Raw genomic sequence first — 15,651 nt, forward strand, 5'->3', positions numbered from 1 at the left:
AAAAAGACAGACCAAAGAAATTCGTCTTTTCATTGAAGGCCGATATGTTACACTTTGATTTAAAATCTGTATAAGTTTTTGCTGCCTCTATTAGCTGCTCTCAAATAACCTTCATTTAGAGTGAAAGACATCCATTTGACTTTATCTCTTCGAATTAAAGTAAATAAAAGTCAATTTCAAAGTGAGGAAGTCATTTTTGAGAGTGAGGTAAGTCAAGTGTGACCAAAAATTTAATCACGCGAATGAACAAAAAACTCTCGCTCCACTAAGAGAGAAAAATGACGTCACGCATGCAATTTGGTTGAAATTGCATGAACAAATGAATAAAAAGTGGCTGTGACGTCATATGGTCGTAACAAAAATCATGACGATAAAAAAAAAACCCAGAGAAGGCCGATAATAGCCCCAGCTATCGCTGTGCGGCTATTAATAAGAATTTAACATTTTACTTTAGAAAATGTGATAATCTGGTATAAAATTGTAAAGTAGAAAATGAGATCTGAATGTACAAGGCAGAATTTGCACAGCACAATAGACAAATCTGATGGAGCTGCGCTTATGTAAAAGCGAAACGATTAATCGGTGTCAAGACAAAATGCACAATGCCAAAATGCCCAATGCAACAATATACTGAAAATACACCCAATATTTTATCCTAATGTTAAAACTACCAAAACGATTATTTAGCATAACTAACTAGTGCATTTGGCCATGCCTCATCGGCCCGTGGGACGACATAAAACTCACAACCGAACATGGGACTTAATTATGCATCTAATAATGAGAGAACATGCTTGTAATACCAATTGCTAATTTGTAATCCGATTAATAAAGGAAAAGACCATTGGAAATTGGTACTTGGGCAAAGGACCAATTTATTCCCTATGATCTTTCCCTTCATTAATCCGATTACAAATTAGTATTCGGTAGTACAAACATGTTCTCTCATTATTAGATGCATAATTCAGTCCCATGTTCGGTTGTGTTTTATGTCGTCCCACGGGCCGTTGAGGCATGGCCAAATGCACTACCTAGTTATGCTAAATAATCGTTCTGGTAGTTTTAACATTAGGATAAAATATTGGGTGTATTTTGGGTATATTGTTGCATTGGGCATTTTGGCATTGTGCATTTTGTCTTGATACCGATCAATCGTTTCCCTTTTACGTAAGCTCATCTCCATCAGATTTGTCTGTTTTGCTGTGCAAATTCTGCCTAGTAAATTCAGATCTCATTTTCTACTTTACAATTTTATACAAGCTTGTCGCATTTTCTAAAGTAAAAGGTCAAATGGATCAGATGACGATTCGCTTAAAAGGACCATTAGGACTACAATAATTACAAAATTCGTTTGAGAGCAATTAATTAGTTCGCCAAACATTCCTTAGGTCAACACAGTCGATAATATATATTTAAATGAACCGCTTTCGACATTGACCTGTTTATTGATAATACAATCCCATACGGAAATTTTACGCATCGTGGCAAAAACTGCTATTTTCTGTCAAGAAGAAAAACTGCAATTAAAAATTTAAATTAACGCTTGGTAATTTAAAATTCAGATCTGACTCAATCAGCTCAATTCAACGTATTCAAACAAACATTCCTGTGTTACAGTATCAAACAACAGATACCCTATAACCAAATATGACTACCAAATTCAGGTAGCATTAAAAAACGTTCAATAACACTTGGTTAGCTTTGATTACAATTAGCATAATTCAATATGATTCAAATAATTACATAAATTATGACGACTTCAAATATTGATGAGACAATAACTTTAAAGGATTCATTTTCATAGCATTCTAGCATATTAACCCGAACTTCGATTAACACACAGATCAACTAAAACTTAATAACAAACTTCCCATTTTTTTAGCTGTGTGAATTCACGGTGCCTAATGAAAACAAATCCCGTAATCTAACTCATTATTCCCTTCGCTTCAGATTCTTGTCAACTCAGTTCCCGCTTTCAGTTGTGTCCATAACTTCTGTAGCCGCCGGAGTTTCCGCTTGCGGTTCCTCGCTCTCAACTGGTTTAGCAGGAGCTGCTTGTTCCGAAATCACTGCATCGCCAGCACCATCAACTACTGCTGGGGGAGCTTCCGAACTCTCGGCCGGTTCCAGCGCCACTTCGACGTCTCCGTTCTCTTTAGTTTCCTCGGGTACAACTTCGGATGGAGCGGCCGGAGTTACTGGTTCAGGTGGTACTGATTCGGTCACTGCCTCGCTTGGTTCTGTTTCTTCGGCTGTGCTCACAGGTGCTGGTTCTACGGGTTCTGGCTCTACGGGTGCCGGTTCCTCCGAAGGCTCAGCAGCCGATACCTAGGACATCACTTATGCTAAATTTCATGCAAGTGCAATTTTTAAATTCTTAGTATATCTTTATGACTGAAATCTTTGTTCTTTTTTCAATGCCCAATGAAACTATTAAAATTATATTAAAAATATCTCATAGATTATAATTTGAACGCAAGAGTCGCTTTGCCATTAAAAACATGATTTATTGATCTGATTGACCATTAGTTAAAAAATATATACTGTATCAGCCAATGGTTGTTCTACTTTCGCATGAATTTCCACTTTTTGAAAAAAATCGGCATCTGCATATTTGTTTACAAATTGAACTCTTCTTGGCTCTTTGAGCGATAATAATCTGTTATCAATAACTGTTTGTTATCATTAGTTGTTTGTTATCATTAGCTGTTTGTTATCATTAGCTGTTTCATATCATTAGCTGTTTTTTTTCAAAAAAGTTAAAAATCTACCTTTTCTTCAGCTGATCAACTACATATTTCGAGGCTAAGCGCTTATTTACAGTTTGTAAATTTGCTCTCAAGCAACAATTTGAGGAAAAGGATATTAAATTTAGCACAGCAGACTTGAAATGGGTCAAGCGTGAGTCTAAACTCTTGCTTTAACGCTGCGAAAAATCAACTCCTCGGTCGACAGTCCTTGTATACAAATGTTGCAGAAAAAGACACAATCTTCACTAAAAACGGGCATAATTTGCTAGCAACCTATCAAAGCCCACCAACCTCCGACGATTCGTCATTGGCAGCGCCGTTTTCAACTGCCACAACATCACCACCATTCTCCTCAACAACTACCGGTTCCTCCGCAGGAGCTGCAACCTCTGTTACCACTTCCTGAAAGGTCACCGTGGGGGCATTAATGAAGAAGAACTCTGATGCCTTCGGGTCAGTAACAGGCGCAGCTTCGCTGTCGTACTCGGCACTGCCGCTCACATACTCTTGCGCTTGTTCAGATGTGATCAAATATGGCGATTCGTTCACGCTGATTGACATTCGCTGGATACCGCCGCAGTCTTCCTCGGACAGTTTCTCTTCGCTTCCGATTCCGATCAGGTTCTTCCAGAATCCGTGGGTTTCATTGATGATCTCTAGGGCGAACTCTTTGTTTCTGAACTTGTTTTTGTAACCGAAAGCGTTGGTGGGTTTTCCATCGGGCACTAAAATAGCAAATTAACAATTGACAACTAACAAATTACACTTCAAAAACGTGCATTGCATTGAAAGAATCACTGTCACCCCCCCCCCCCAAGGCGAACGTTCTATTTTCTTACATAGTAACGTGCTATATAACAACATATAAATTGTAACGGCGGGGGGGGGTGCAAAACAGAATAGATCCGCATTTTTGTTCAAAAATGTGAACATGAAATTCCGATTTTAAGATAATGTGCTCGAGAACAGAGAATAGATTTTACGTTCCAAAAACTACATAGAATCTGTTCATTTCAGAAGCATTTATCAAGTCCGCTTCACTTGTACAGGAAATTAAACGGAAGATAGACCACCACATGTTTTGCACTTTTGTAAAAAAAAATTTTGTAGACGCAATTCAATTTAGCGCTGAAGACATGATGGTTATTGCTCAAATATGGTCAACACATTATCTGATGTACCTTAGATTTCGATAAAGTCAATTGCATGAAGGAGTTCAACCATGAATATCCCATTTTTTGAATTCGAATAACTCATCTAGTAATTCTGTCTAACGCTACTTAGATAGAGATAGAATAGCGAAGATTTTACATTATAATATTTTGTCACATTTGTTCTCAAATAGCGAGGTATTTTTCTTGTCTCAATTTTTTGTACAAGAAAGTGAACCGGGCGCACTTTCCCATAGTTTTTTTTTGAAAAAGGAAAAAATTTAACATACGCACATGGAAAAAATTTTGTAGTAACGTTTTCGTTTTGAAAGCGTGGTCCTAATTTTATAAGTACTATGTCTCATTTTCTTAAAAACTGCATGATTTGTATAACTAGGCCAGGCTATCTGACTAATTAAAACTGGCACATTTCTATCCAACCAAAGCATGAACATTAATCTTGAAAAACCAGCACATGAACAATGAAAAATGAACTTAACTTGAAATTGAAAATATTCGTGTTTTCGCAGCTATTACAGTTATTTAAGAATTAGCAAACGGCGTGTGCAATTGTGCGTACAAACATAAAACAGCGTAACAAGCAACATTTGCGTTCCGATGCCGCATGGTTTTTAAGTTTGAGATAAAATCACGCGCACTAACTTTAAGTCTCCTAATTTTTACTACGAAGGATTAAGATTGCAATCTTTATAAATAGTGTTGCCATAACTCACAGGAAGATAAATCAACGGCATTAGATGCCAGACCTCTCTAACTTTATTCAGATCGTACCGAGTGTAATGTCTCTTTAAAAAAACACGTTACATTTCTAGTCAAAACAGTCTCTAGCAAAGATCACAAAACTATTCAAGTACTCGGAAATTTACCAAAATTTTATTTGTTTGTGAATATATGCTTCTGAAAAAATTCAGTTTAAGATACGCTAAGCAATGTCACATAAAGCTTACTGCATTATGACTATATTAACTGAACGCGGAACACCCCGTATATAGGTTTCAGATAAGTCGACAAGATAATTTCACTGACCTTGAAAAGATTGTTTTTATACGCACAACTGATTTTTGTGCAAAGGAAATCACATGTACTAATATTGCTACTAGTTGACCACAAAAAAATGGTCGACCAAAAACGTACAAAGATCACATGGTTGAATCATGAGCTGCCTCACAGCTTGAAAAGCTCCCAAAGATCTCTTTAATGGAAAATGAGTTATTAAAGCCCTATTATTTAGTATTAATCAACTAATCATACGACATATTTAAGACAAGCACTCAGGGTAACGTTTGAGATGTGTGTGTAACAATAAGATGTGTGTAAAAACATTTCGAGTTACTTCTGGAAGTTATTGACCTGGTATAAATTATGCACGTTTGTTTCAAAATATCACAAGTGCAAATATAATTTCGTTGTTTCACTCGGATTCTGCGTGATTAGAATTGCCAAAACCCTAAAATCTATCAGATAAATCTTTAAAAATTTATATTGAGACAAAAACGGATGCATTTTTCACGGTTCATCTCAAATTATCCTTTTGAGATGTTGAGTTTTTCTAACAAAATGGCAAACTATAAGACTAAATATCTAGCAATATTGAAATCAAAGCAACTATAAACCGAAACAACCGACAAACGCCGGAAGAATTGCTATCGAACTAGTAGTGGGAGCCAGAATCTATTGCAGCCTGCTTCAGTCCGGGGGAGTAACTAAATTCCCTAATGGGGGCTTCAAATACGCATTACAGGTTATTATGAACCACGATAACCACTAATAAAAATGAAAAAACCAAGTTTTAAAAATTTCATCAATTTTGGCGCACTTTTCATTTGACTTCTAGTAGTGAACTGCTGCCACTTGAATGCAGCTGCTAACACTTGTGAACGAGAGACATTTAGATCAAGCATAACCAAGGGCCTAAAAATTACTCGAAAAGTCAAAACATTTCAGCTAAAATTTTGAATAAAAAGAAAAAGACAAACACATTTACAATAATTGCTTCAACCTTCGTTGAGAGCAATTAATCGGAAATATGCAGAATAAATTTCCCACAGTATTCACTATCAAGAACAAAAAATTGCAAAAAAATCGATGTCCATTGGAATTTAACTTCACCTTCATCCGACTTAGTTTTATATAATAATCTGACCTAAATAAAGAGAGCACAATTAAAGCATGAGGGCAACTTAGATCACACAAACGTCGAGAGGCCGAGCGTGAAAAAAATACTCGAAAAGCCGAACCTCTGAAGCAGGCGGAGAATACTCTAGAACAAAAAATTTATCAAGCAAAAATTTGCTAACAAAAAGACACACGATAATAATAATTGCTTCAAAATTCATTCGAGAAATTAAAAACTCTAATATAATATAAGAGCTTAACCGACTAACGTCGGGCGAATTCCTCACAAACCACTGGAGAGCGCTGGACTTCGGTAGCAGCAATCCGAGGATTAGGGATGCATAAGGTTGGCGTGAGCGTAGTTTCATTGTGCCTTTTGATGCCTATACGTGCCGAGTCATACTGAGGGGGGTCAAACTTTTTACACTAGGAGCCGCCCTTCACACCTTGAAACTGTCTCCTCAAAACAATTATGGTGAATCGCACACTTAGAAACTAGTTAGGCGTACGGCTTTAAGAGAGCTGCTCGGCCAATTAATGCCCTCCGAGTGCTACCTGTTCATCCCGTTTTTGAGGACGAAAAGTCAAATGGGTCAGACCAAGCAAAAAAATTGCATTAAAAAAGACCACAGTACTAATATAATTGCTACAAACTTCGTTTGAGGGCAATTAAAAATAGTCTGGTAAGAGGTAGCCAAAAGTCTCCAATCTATTGTTTAGATCGTGATTTTGAGACAAAATTGACTATAATAAAAACAAAAACGTGAAAATTAACCATGAAATGAAAGTTAATAAATCCACTTTATAAATTTAACGAAGTAACTTCGTCGCCGCAATGAACAATTATTTCTAAAAAATAATGAAGTCGGTGCACATTAACATCAACTCCGCCCGCGCGATCTATATTAAAACATAACCGACTGAGGCTGACTCTCCGTTACGACATCTTTATCACGTTATCATTTCTCAGACTGTCATGTTTTCGAATATATAAGGATTTTTTGTCAATTTACAAGAATTTGAATGCAACCCCTTTTTCCCAACTACTTGCCTGATTTTCAATTGCTCATTGCGAATTGGTTTGAAAAGATGGTCATAACTGCAAAGCTATATAACGGATATTAGAGTCCAGCTGTCTTTTTGCAATAAAAAAAAGCGAAACAACCGATGAAAAAGCAAACCAAATCGGTAGAATTGCTCTCAAACGACTGACTTCGTTTGAAGCGGTTGGCTTCGTCATTAGCTTGCTACGGACAGTTTAGGTTTAATGTTTTGTAACTGCGGCATGCTCTTTTCCGTTTTCTCTCATTACGTCATGAGTCCCGTTATAGAACGCGTGCTATTACATAAATTTTCATGTTTAAATATAGAAAGCGAGCTTCGGGGTTTAAAATAATATTTGCCCACGTATCCTAGGGGTCAACGTAATGATGCAAAAATTTAATGTAAAAAAATAATATCGACCCAAATTTCTAGAACCAACTGTTAACCTTCTTTGCAACTGTTAACAATGATACCAGTACTGCGAAAGTTTCCTTTTTCCCAATTAATATAACCATTAATAAACGCACATTAGTTCGTTCACACGCCTTGTTGAAAAAATGTTCACGGGGAACAGTGGTAGTACGACGAAATGCTTACCCTTGTAGTACTTGAACCACTCCAAGGTGGCATGGAGGAGTCCTGGCTTGAACTTCTCCACATCTGTGACGTCATTGAGCAAAACACTCAGAGGATCAGCAGTGTTTATCGCAATCACCTTCCAGTCTGTCTCTCCCTCGTCTATCATGGCCAGAATGCCCAGCACCTGAGAACACATGTACTATTATCAGTCACAGCACAAATTAATCAACACGAGACCCGCCATACACAACCTCAATTTATAAATTTATGTCTCAAAGTTTTGGTCAACTGTATACTTAGTAACTAGTAAACCGTATGATTCTGAGAGAACTTAATGCTCTCCGGGCGTTACCTGTTTATCCTGTTTTGAGAAAAATTGCATAAAAGACCCGCCGGACTAAAATAATTGCTACAAACGATGTCTCAGAGCAATTCAAGATTACAAATAAAATTATCTTGAGGACAGAAATTCTAAATGGGTTATTATGAGCCCAAAACTTATTCAACCTCCAGAGCTCGAAGAAAACGCTTTTAAGTTAACCAACCTCTCAAAAAAAAACATAGTAAAAACGTCTGCCGTGGTTTGTGGTAAATATAACTACTACAAAATTTTATAAGTTTCATGAAAGTGTGGTTAACTTAGGCTATATAAACTGGCTAAGCAATTTTGCTGAGAGGACTTCTGCGGATAATTTTTTCCTCCCAAAACGGAACCGCAGAAGCCAGCCGTGTGCTTCAATTAGGCATGAACAATTACAGGTTTATATAAACCTTCAAAAGTCATTGAAAATTTTTCAGCAAACACAAGGTTTGGAATTGACCAAACATTCTTAAAACAAGTGCCAAAGCTATAATAAAAATAATAAAATAATAAGATTAGATATATTAGTGGTAGAACAATTTGTCATGTAGTAATCTCTGGTTTCGTTAAGCCTACTGTCCTCGTTTCCCTACACAAATTTGAAAGAAAAATTTTAGAAACAGATATCAAAAAATGTCAAACCTTTTTCTGCAGTGTATTTACAAACTTCTTCTGCAGTGTATTTACAAACATCTCGCAAATTAAAGCTTAAATAATTGCAAATGCTAAGAACAATTTGTTTAAGATTGATGAAAACGATATACAAAAAAGGACTGAAGTCAACAGGACCGGATGGTCTCGGTCAGCAGTTCTATAAATCTCTATCAGTAACTATATGTAAATCCGTAAATTCTTCAAACTTATTCTTTCCCTCAACAAATGACATTATCCTAGAGAATGGAAAAGGCAAAATTACGCCAATGTTCAAGAATGGTAACAATAGTGAAATTGGCAGATACCGCACCACAAGCCTATTAAATTTTTTGCATATTTAAGGTTTTAGAAACTTAATTACATCTATGACACGGTGAAAGACCTTCTGCATACCCCCACAGTTCGGGTTTAGGAAAAAAATGTTCGCTTTAATAAAAATTCATCGCCTTATCTACATAAAATCTGGATTTTGAAAAAATACAAAACACTAAGATTCTTACGTAGAAAGTTTGAGAAACCCTTTGACGTTCCGTAGGAGCTACTCTTGAGAAAATTACTGCTCTTGGGCTAGGGTTCGGTGGAAAACTTCTGGGTCTAATTAAATCGTATTTAAGCAAGCCATCAAAAACTATGGCTCAGAGTGAACAATGAAAGATTACAAATGCTCTGCGTAATAAACGGTGTCCCACAGGGTTCTGCATTGGTCCCCCTTTTTTCATTGTTTTTGTTAATGATCATCCAACAGCTCTTAATGAAAAATGTTTACTTGGTTTCGCAGACTATTTCAAAATTCTGGCCACATGTCAAACTACGATAGAAAAGATTCAAAAAATTGAAAATTGGTGCGCCGAGATAATTGGCCTTATATGAGATTGAGAGCCAAAAAGTGTAAAATAGTTAATTATCAAAAACCCCTAATTGCTAGGATAGAGAATTAAAGGGACTAAAAGATGCATATTTTCCTGAACAGGGTAATTTAAGATAATTATTAGCGCCGCGTAAGAGCACTGAAAAGCAACTTTATGTCCTCGGGCTTCACAAGTTTTTCGTTTTTCTCGACAGAGTTCAGAATCGTCCCAAAAAACAATGAAACATAAACCAACTAATGTCGCAAGAATTGCTTTCAAACGACAGGCGGGTGGAAAAACTTTCGACCCCGACGGGATTCGAACCACTGACCTCCCGCTCCATAACCAGATGCCCTGCCCACTCGGCTATCAGGCCTTTATTTTTGCTTTGCTGCAATCGATTTTATATTAGCAACAAGATTTAGTGAGAACAAAAGCGATCACTCAAAAATGAAGAGCGAAAGCGTGAAAATATCACTTGAGAAGTCAAAAGAATTTTCTAGAAGAAAAGCGCAAGATGGTCACGCAAAACATTTGCATAAAAAAGACCAACACGTTTACAATAATTGCTATGAACTTCGTTCAAGAGCAATTAAAAAGACCGGCAGGACCCAAAGGGTTGCTTAATACATCGCTGTACAGCAATTAAAAAAATAAAGCAATTAAAACAAACTTTAGTTGCTTTACAGGATGATATTAGAACCATTTTCGATATAAAATATATCTCGAAACGTGTTAGACTATACTAAAATGCATTTCAATTTATTGGAGGCACAAAAAACCGAAAAAGTCACTCGAATGCAAAATTGTTATCGTTGCCAGGGAAACCAGTAAGACAAAATGCATAACACCAGCACACCCGAGCTAATCTAACTCAGTGATAAATCAAGCATTTTTTAGTCCTGTATTACTTCTGATTTTGTGAGAGGCTTAAAGGTTAACATTTCTAATCAAACCAACTAAACACTGGAAAGGAAGCCAGTCAAATCGAGCGCACGAAAAATTATTTAAGAAGGTCAAGTTAGATATGTCCAAACGTCTTTTGTATGCATTTTAGAGAAGTTCGATGAAGGTTTATTCCGAAGTTCTATCAAGTTTTACATATTTTTCTATGCGAAGTTTCACACAACACATACGCAATTTTAGCGGTAAACTTTTATATTAATACATACATATTAACGTGGCTCTTTCCAGCTTGTGCCCTTACCCAAGTAACCTGGGTTTTGTTTTTAATTGATGTTTTTTTCATTAACCAGGTTAACTTTTTTACCTTAACTTGGATGACGGATCCACTAGGAACAATGATGGAGCTGATGTCACAAACATCTAGGGGATCATTATCTCCACTGGCTTCGGTTCCAGGGTGGACAACTTTCGGATCTTCCCAAGTTTGGGGAAATGCGCCGTAATTCCAGATGTACCCTTTGTGTGGAAACACATTTGATACAAATCGCATTTTGCCTTTCTTGACATCTTGAACAATCGGATTCAAAGGCTCCGATTTACTGATTTCTAACTTAGCATTCGTCCATCTAGGAACCTCGACAACCATATTATAAGTTTCATTGTCTTCGGAAGCGACTAAGGGGATATCGTGGAAGGGTGAAATCGGCTGACCGAACTCATTTTTCAAGAACAATTTGTAGTTCTCGGTATAGAATTTGCCTCTGGGTTCAACGGAATAACTAGAAGTCATAATTTTGGATATGTTAGAGAACAGAGAAACGGGCGCAAGAGTTGGTAAAGCAAAGCTAGTTGTTGTGGTCAAGAATTTGAAAGCATTCAAGGAATTCGTAGATAAACGTAAACTGAGCACCGTGATACAAGCATGAAACATAAAATGACTGAAATAAAATGTGAATTGCATTCATATAATTTACCAACTAGGCCACCAAAGTGGTTTCAAGGCGTGCGTTTACTCAGTAAACCCCCCTTTGGCAAACGTTGATAGCTTTAGTTCACGATACGGTAAAGCAGTACTACGCAAGCACTGATAAGACTGACAGGTTTGAATAACATTTGCTAACACGATTATTTTATTCGCTAAGCACATTAATTAGCCTCTTTATAGAGTCTCACTTTTATAATCCCAATCTCGATCAGCTTACCTTTCGCTCTGTTAGCCCAGTAAAGCTCTAACGAAACGCTTTTCGATGCCCAGCTAAACAAACTCGTATATTTCTACCACATATTTTGATTGTTTCACAACGCCGCAGGGCATTATAGTCGTGCTAAGTTCTAACAGTAAACTTAAGCTAGGAATAATAGTCGGACGTGCACGGAGGCGAATGAGATAAACAGAGCGGTAGACTAAAATCGGTCTAAATTAAAGCACTACAAATGATAAAGCGAATTAATCAGTTTTCGATGCTTGATTATTTATGGTGTTGGTGAGGTTGCAGCCACAAATTGACCTCTGTTATAATTTTACAGGCAGTTTTAACGAAAAATGCCTGCAAAAAAGATGCTCATGCGCAATTGACCGATCAGTGCTCGTGAAATATTTGGCTTCAAATCTCGTTTTAAAACATTCTGCTCTACGCCCGTTCGGATCTACCGTCACCCTCTTTCACAATTAAGGCATTCGGGGCCAGGATGGCATAGAGTTCATCCGTCAGGCGAATTACTCTAAGAATTTCGAGTGGTTGGCTTTGTCATCAGCTACGCCTTAGGGAGGCCAGGTTTGGCTTAATTGAGGGCGGACCATCGAGTGATCGTGTGGACGAGAGGCGAGCGCTGTTGGGTGCGAGCGTGCGTGCTTACGGGTGCAATCAGTTGGACTGCGGAGAAGCGGTGCCAGGGGACGAGGTTGAGTGGGAGGGCATCCGACACTTCCACGATGAATTTGTCTCTTAAATTAAAAGATTTCGTGAATCGCATGCTCAGAAAATAATGAGGCGTAAAGCTCATTAGATAAAATTCTCGGGTAAAGATTAGATAAAGATAAAATTCTCCGGGTTTTACCAACTTATACCGTTTTTGAAGACAAAAAGTCAGATGGTCAGACGAAAAAACGTTCAGACGAAAAGTTTGTACAATCACTAGCGAAAGTACAAACACTATATATGAAATACATATGAAGTCTAAGAAAGTCCCCTCTTTGGGGACTTTGTAGCTGTAAGCGAAATGTAAGCTCAATTGCTAGTTTGGTTTGGGGGGTTGATAAAATGAATCGAGTAACGGTCACTGAGTGATTTGCTTGTTCACTTATCCAGTCAGCTCTATGAAGTTGCTGAGGGATTGGCAGTCATCGTAAGTCAGTAGATTGAGCTCTTCAATGTTCTCTGGTCTGTAGTGGTCCCATAGACGGCAATAGAAGTAATTTGTCGAGTTTTGCTCAGCTAAGCCGCACATACACAGGGGTGCTGCAGACTGACTCAGTCTCCAATTGAATTCTCTGAAAAGAGGGGTGTTACCAAAAACATGGTGCATTTTCTGTTGGCCAAGTAAAGATTTCTGGCGAATACTATGTTTTTATAGAAACTGCAACCCGCATAACAAACTCATTGTCCACTGAAGATACAAAAGGGGTACTAACAACACCCCGGCATGACACCGCAAACCTGACCTACTACTAGTACTACTATTTCCAAGGATCAGTGGGCTCTTGCTGTCTCAGTCTGGCATTGTATTTCTGAACATTCTCAGGACAGCAAAGTTATCAGGTGAGGACCATCATCTCAGCCACAAAGCATTGATGAAAGCCCTGACTGACTATTATATCCTAGAGCAGGATAGTTACCCGTGACGTTTTCAAATCTTCTCAGACAGCTTTCGAGGAGACGCCCGGTCGATCGCGTGGTCAAGTGCGTTGAAGTGAGCTTCAGTCACTATATCCGGTTGATTCTGTTTTAGTTTTGTAAAAAAAACTTTGAGCTAATGCTCTGGAACAGAAGATCTAGTGGGAGGACTTCAATCAACACTTCACAGGCAGACATTGGCGGAGACATGCAGTTCTTGAATATCGACCTTAAAATGCGATTGTTTCATTTGTAGCTTTTTCAAGGGAGAATGTGCCCAAATTGGGGAAGCATAGATGAGTTGCGTGTGGATAACGGATTTGAAAAGGAGCGTCTGAGTGTTAAGTGTGAGACCCTAACGCTTCGAACATTTCTGCTGGATCGAGTTCCAACTTTTCTGTCTTTTCCTGATAGCATTGTTGAGATGATTTTTGTATGTCAACTTCCTGTCGATGATTAATCCTAATGAATTAGTGAATTTTTTTGTTTTGCATAATTTACTGTTGAGATAGATTGTCGATGGTATAGGTTCATCTGCGTGGAGCGACATTTCAGTTTTTAATCCGTTCACTTTCATCTTCCAGTTGAAGCAGCAATTTTCTATCGTACTGCACAGATTTCTGAGCTCGACTGCCAGGTTAGCTGACGAATCCCCATGAACCAGTACCCATGTATCGTCTGCATATTTGAACACTTTGTGCCCACTGATCAAGGAATCGTTGATAAACAAAATGAATAGGATCTTCGACAAAATGCTTCCCTGAGGCAGACCAAATTGGATTTCGAATTCGTCATAGCAAAAGGAGTCAATCTGTATGTAAGCTTTTCTTTTTCGTAAGAATGTTTAAATGAGCTTCAAAAGATTAGCGCTGGCTCTATAGCCTTTTGAGTTTATAGAGAAGACCGTTGGTCTAAGCACTATCAAACGCTTTTCCATGTCGATATTTACTAGGCACTAGAGTGACACAAGTAAACGCACATGTTTTACATGGTATTGCCTGTTTTTGAAGTCAACATAGTTTTGGTTTTTCTTTTTGATTCTTATGTCAATCGACACACAATTATCAGATGTTGAATAGATCTATTTATAGATAAACTGACATGCTAACTCATAAAAAATCCAAATGGAAGTTAGCCAGTTTTCCATAAGCAGCTGTATTTTGAATACGTGAAATCTGTTCAACCTGCTCATTCAATAAATTTAGTAGTAGTAATAGGCTTTTGGAGTTCCAGGGTCATCTTTCATCCCGATTGAGTGTTCATTTGTTTGTACAGTTCTGGTGGTATCTATTAGTGAGTTTTCCGTGGGGGTTGCATGAGCCACACAGGCATAAGATTCTCCAAGTGCAGGATGTTTTCTCGTTGTAACATTCAACAAAATTTATGAACAGGTTGAACAGATATCACTTGGAACTCAAAATACAGCTGCTTATTGAAAACTTGCGAAATTGTATCTGTAATTAAACTTGTAGGTTTACCAAAAAAGATCTAGTGAATTTCTGATGACTATGCGTCGATTGACATAAAAATCAAAAGTAACGACTAAAACATGTTTACTAAATGGACTTCAAAAGCAGGCAATTGTTAATGTAAAACCGCATTTTGTGCCTTCACTTTTGTCGGTCATCACAAAAAAAGCTCTTAATATCTCAGCACTTCAATTCATTTGATAGCGTTTAGAATCATAAATAAAAAAGGATAGCATCTACCCAATGAACTGAAGAAAGCCCCCATTACAGCGCATATAAAAATCTCACTCAAGGATTGTAATTAAAACTTACAGCAATACGCTTGTCTCTAGGACCCACGACAAAATCTTTAATTAGTAATACTAATTATGTGTCAAGAAATTTCTCCCGTACAATATTAGAAATATTTTACATCTCGGCCGTAAAAAAACTTATCTTCATGCGAATGTACGCTAATTTGTCCAAATTTGCATCTTTTGTTGCTAGTTGTCCTGTAGTGAGTGTTGGAGACGTGTACCCCATGTACGGTGTAAGCAGTATTGAAAACCTCGTGATATATGTACGCTTCTTTTATTTCATTTGGACATTTGGCCAGCGGATTAATAATATTGAAGGAGCGAGTTTTTCCCCACAAGAGCAGTCAATGGGTATCTTTTTGCTCCAAGATTGTACCGAATGCGCAAACCGTCACGTAAACCAAGATTGTCAGCGTGAAACCGTAGCGTAGCATGGCATTGCTTTTTCGATGACTATTGGATAACGTGAAGTATGTCTTCCGGTAATCTGTGCAGTATCCCTTTTTTGTAAAATTTTGTCCTCTTAAGTGCACCGCTGCTTTCGTTCTGGGTGATCTTAACTTGATTGAGTTGGATGCCCGTTAGGTTTTGGTACCGAGGACGCTTGATAGCAGCGAGGGACG

The 15,651-nt window shown here is 37.7% G+C and overlaps 1 protein-coding gene across 1 annotated transcript; it reads right to left on the reverse strand.

Annotated features, from left to right (window-relative positions):
* Positions 1 to 1,518: 1,518 nt before the first annotated feature.
* On the reverse strand, positions 1,519 to 11,482 carry LOC142342567 (uncharacterized). The gene is made up of 4 exons (XM_075393940.1): positions 10,794 to 11,482; positions 7,679 to 7,844; positions 3,042 to 3,475; positions 1,519 to 2,328 (listed from the first exon to the last, which is right to left on the reverse strand). The coding sequence occupies exons 1-4, from the start codon at positions 11,388 to 11,390 to the stop codon at positions 1,963 to 1,965; spliced, it is 1,563 nt and encodes a 520-aa protein (XP_075250055.1). The 5' UTR covers positions 11,391 to 11,482; the 3' UTR covers positions 1,519 to 1,962.
* Positions 11,483 to 15,651: the final 4,169 nt, after the last annotated feature.

Source organism: Convolutriloba macropyga, chromosome 7 (genome assembly GCF_964194025.1).
Source record: "Convolutriloba macropyga chromosome 7, txConMacr16.3, whole genome shotgun sequence".
NCBI lineage: Eukaryota > Metazoa > Xenacoelomorpha > Acoela > Convolutidae > Convolutriloba > Convolutriloba macropyga.

Excerpts from the sequence above, each read along its gene's own strand:
- LOC142342567 (XM_075393940.1), bottom strand. The coding sequence starts at position 11,390 with ATGCAATTCACATTTTATTTCAGTCATTTTATGTTTCATGCTTGTATC. Across the intron at positions 3,476-7,678 it reads GTGGTTCAAGTACTACAAGG|TGCCCGATGGAAAACCCACC; the intron begins GTAAGCATTTCG and ends TTGCTATTTTAG. Across the intron at positions 2,329-3,041 it reads CCAATGACGAATCGTCGGAG|GTATCGGCTGCTGAGCCTTC; the intron begins GTTGGTGGGCTT and ends GTGATGTCCTAG.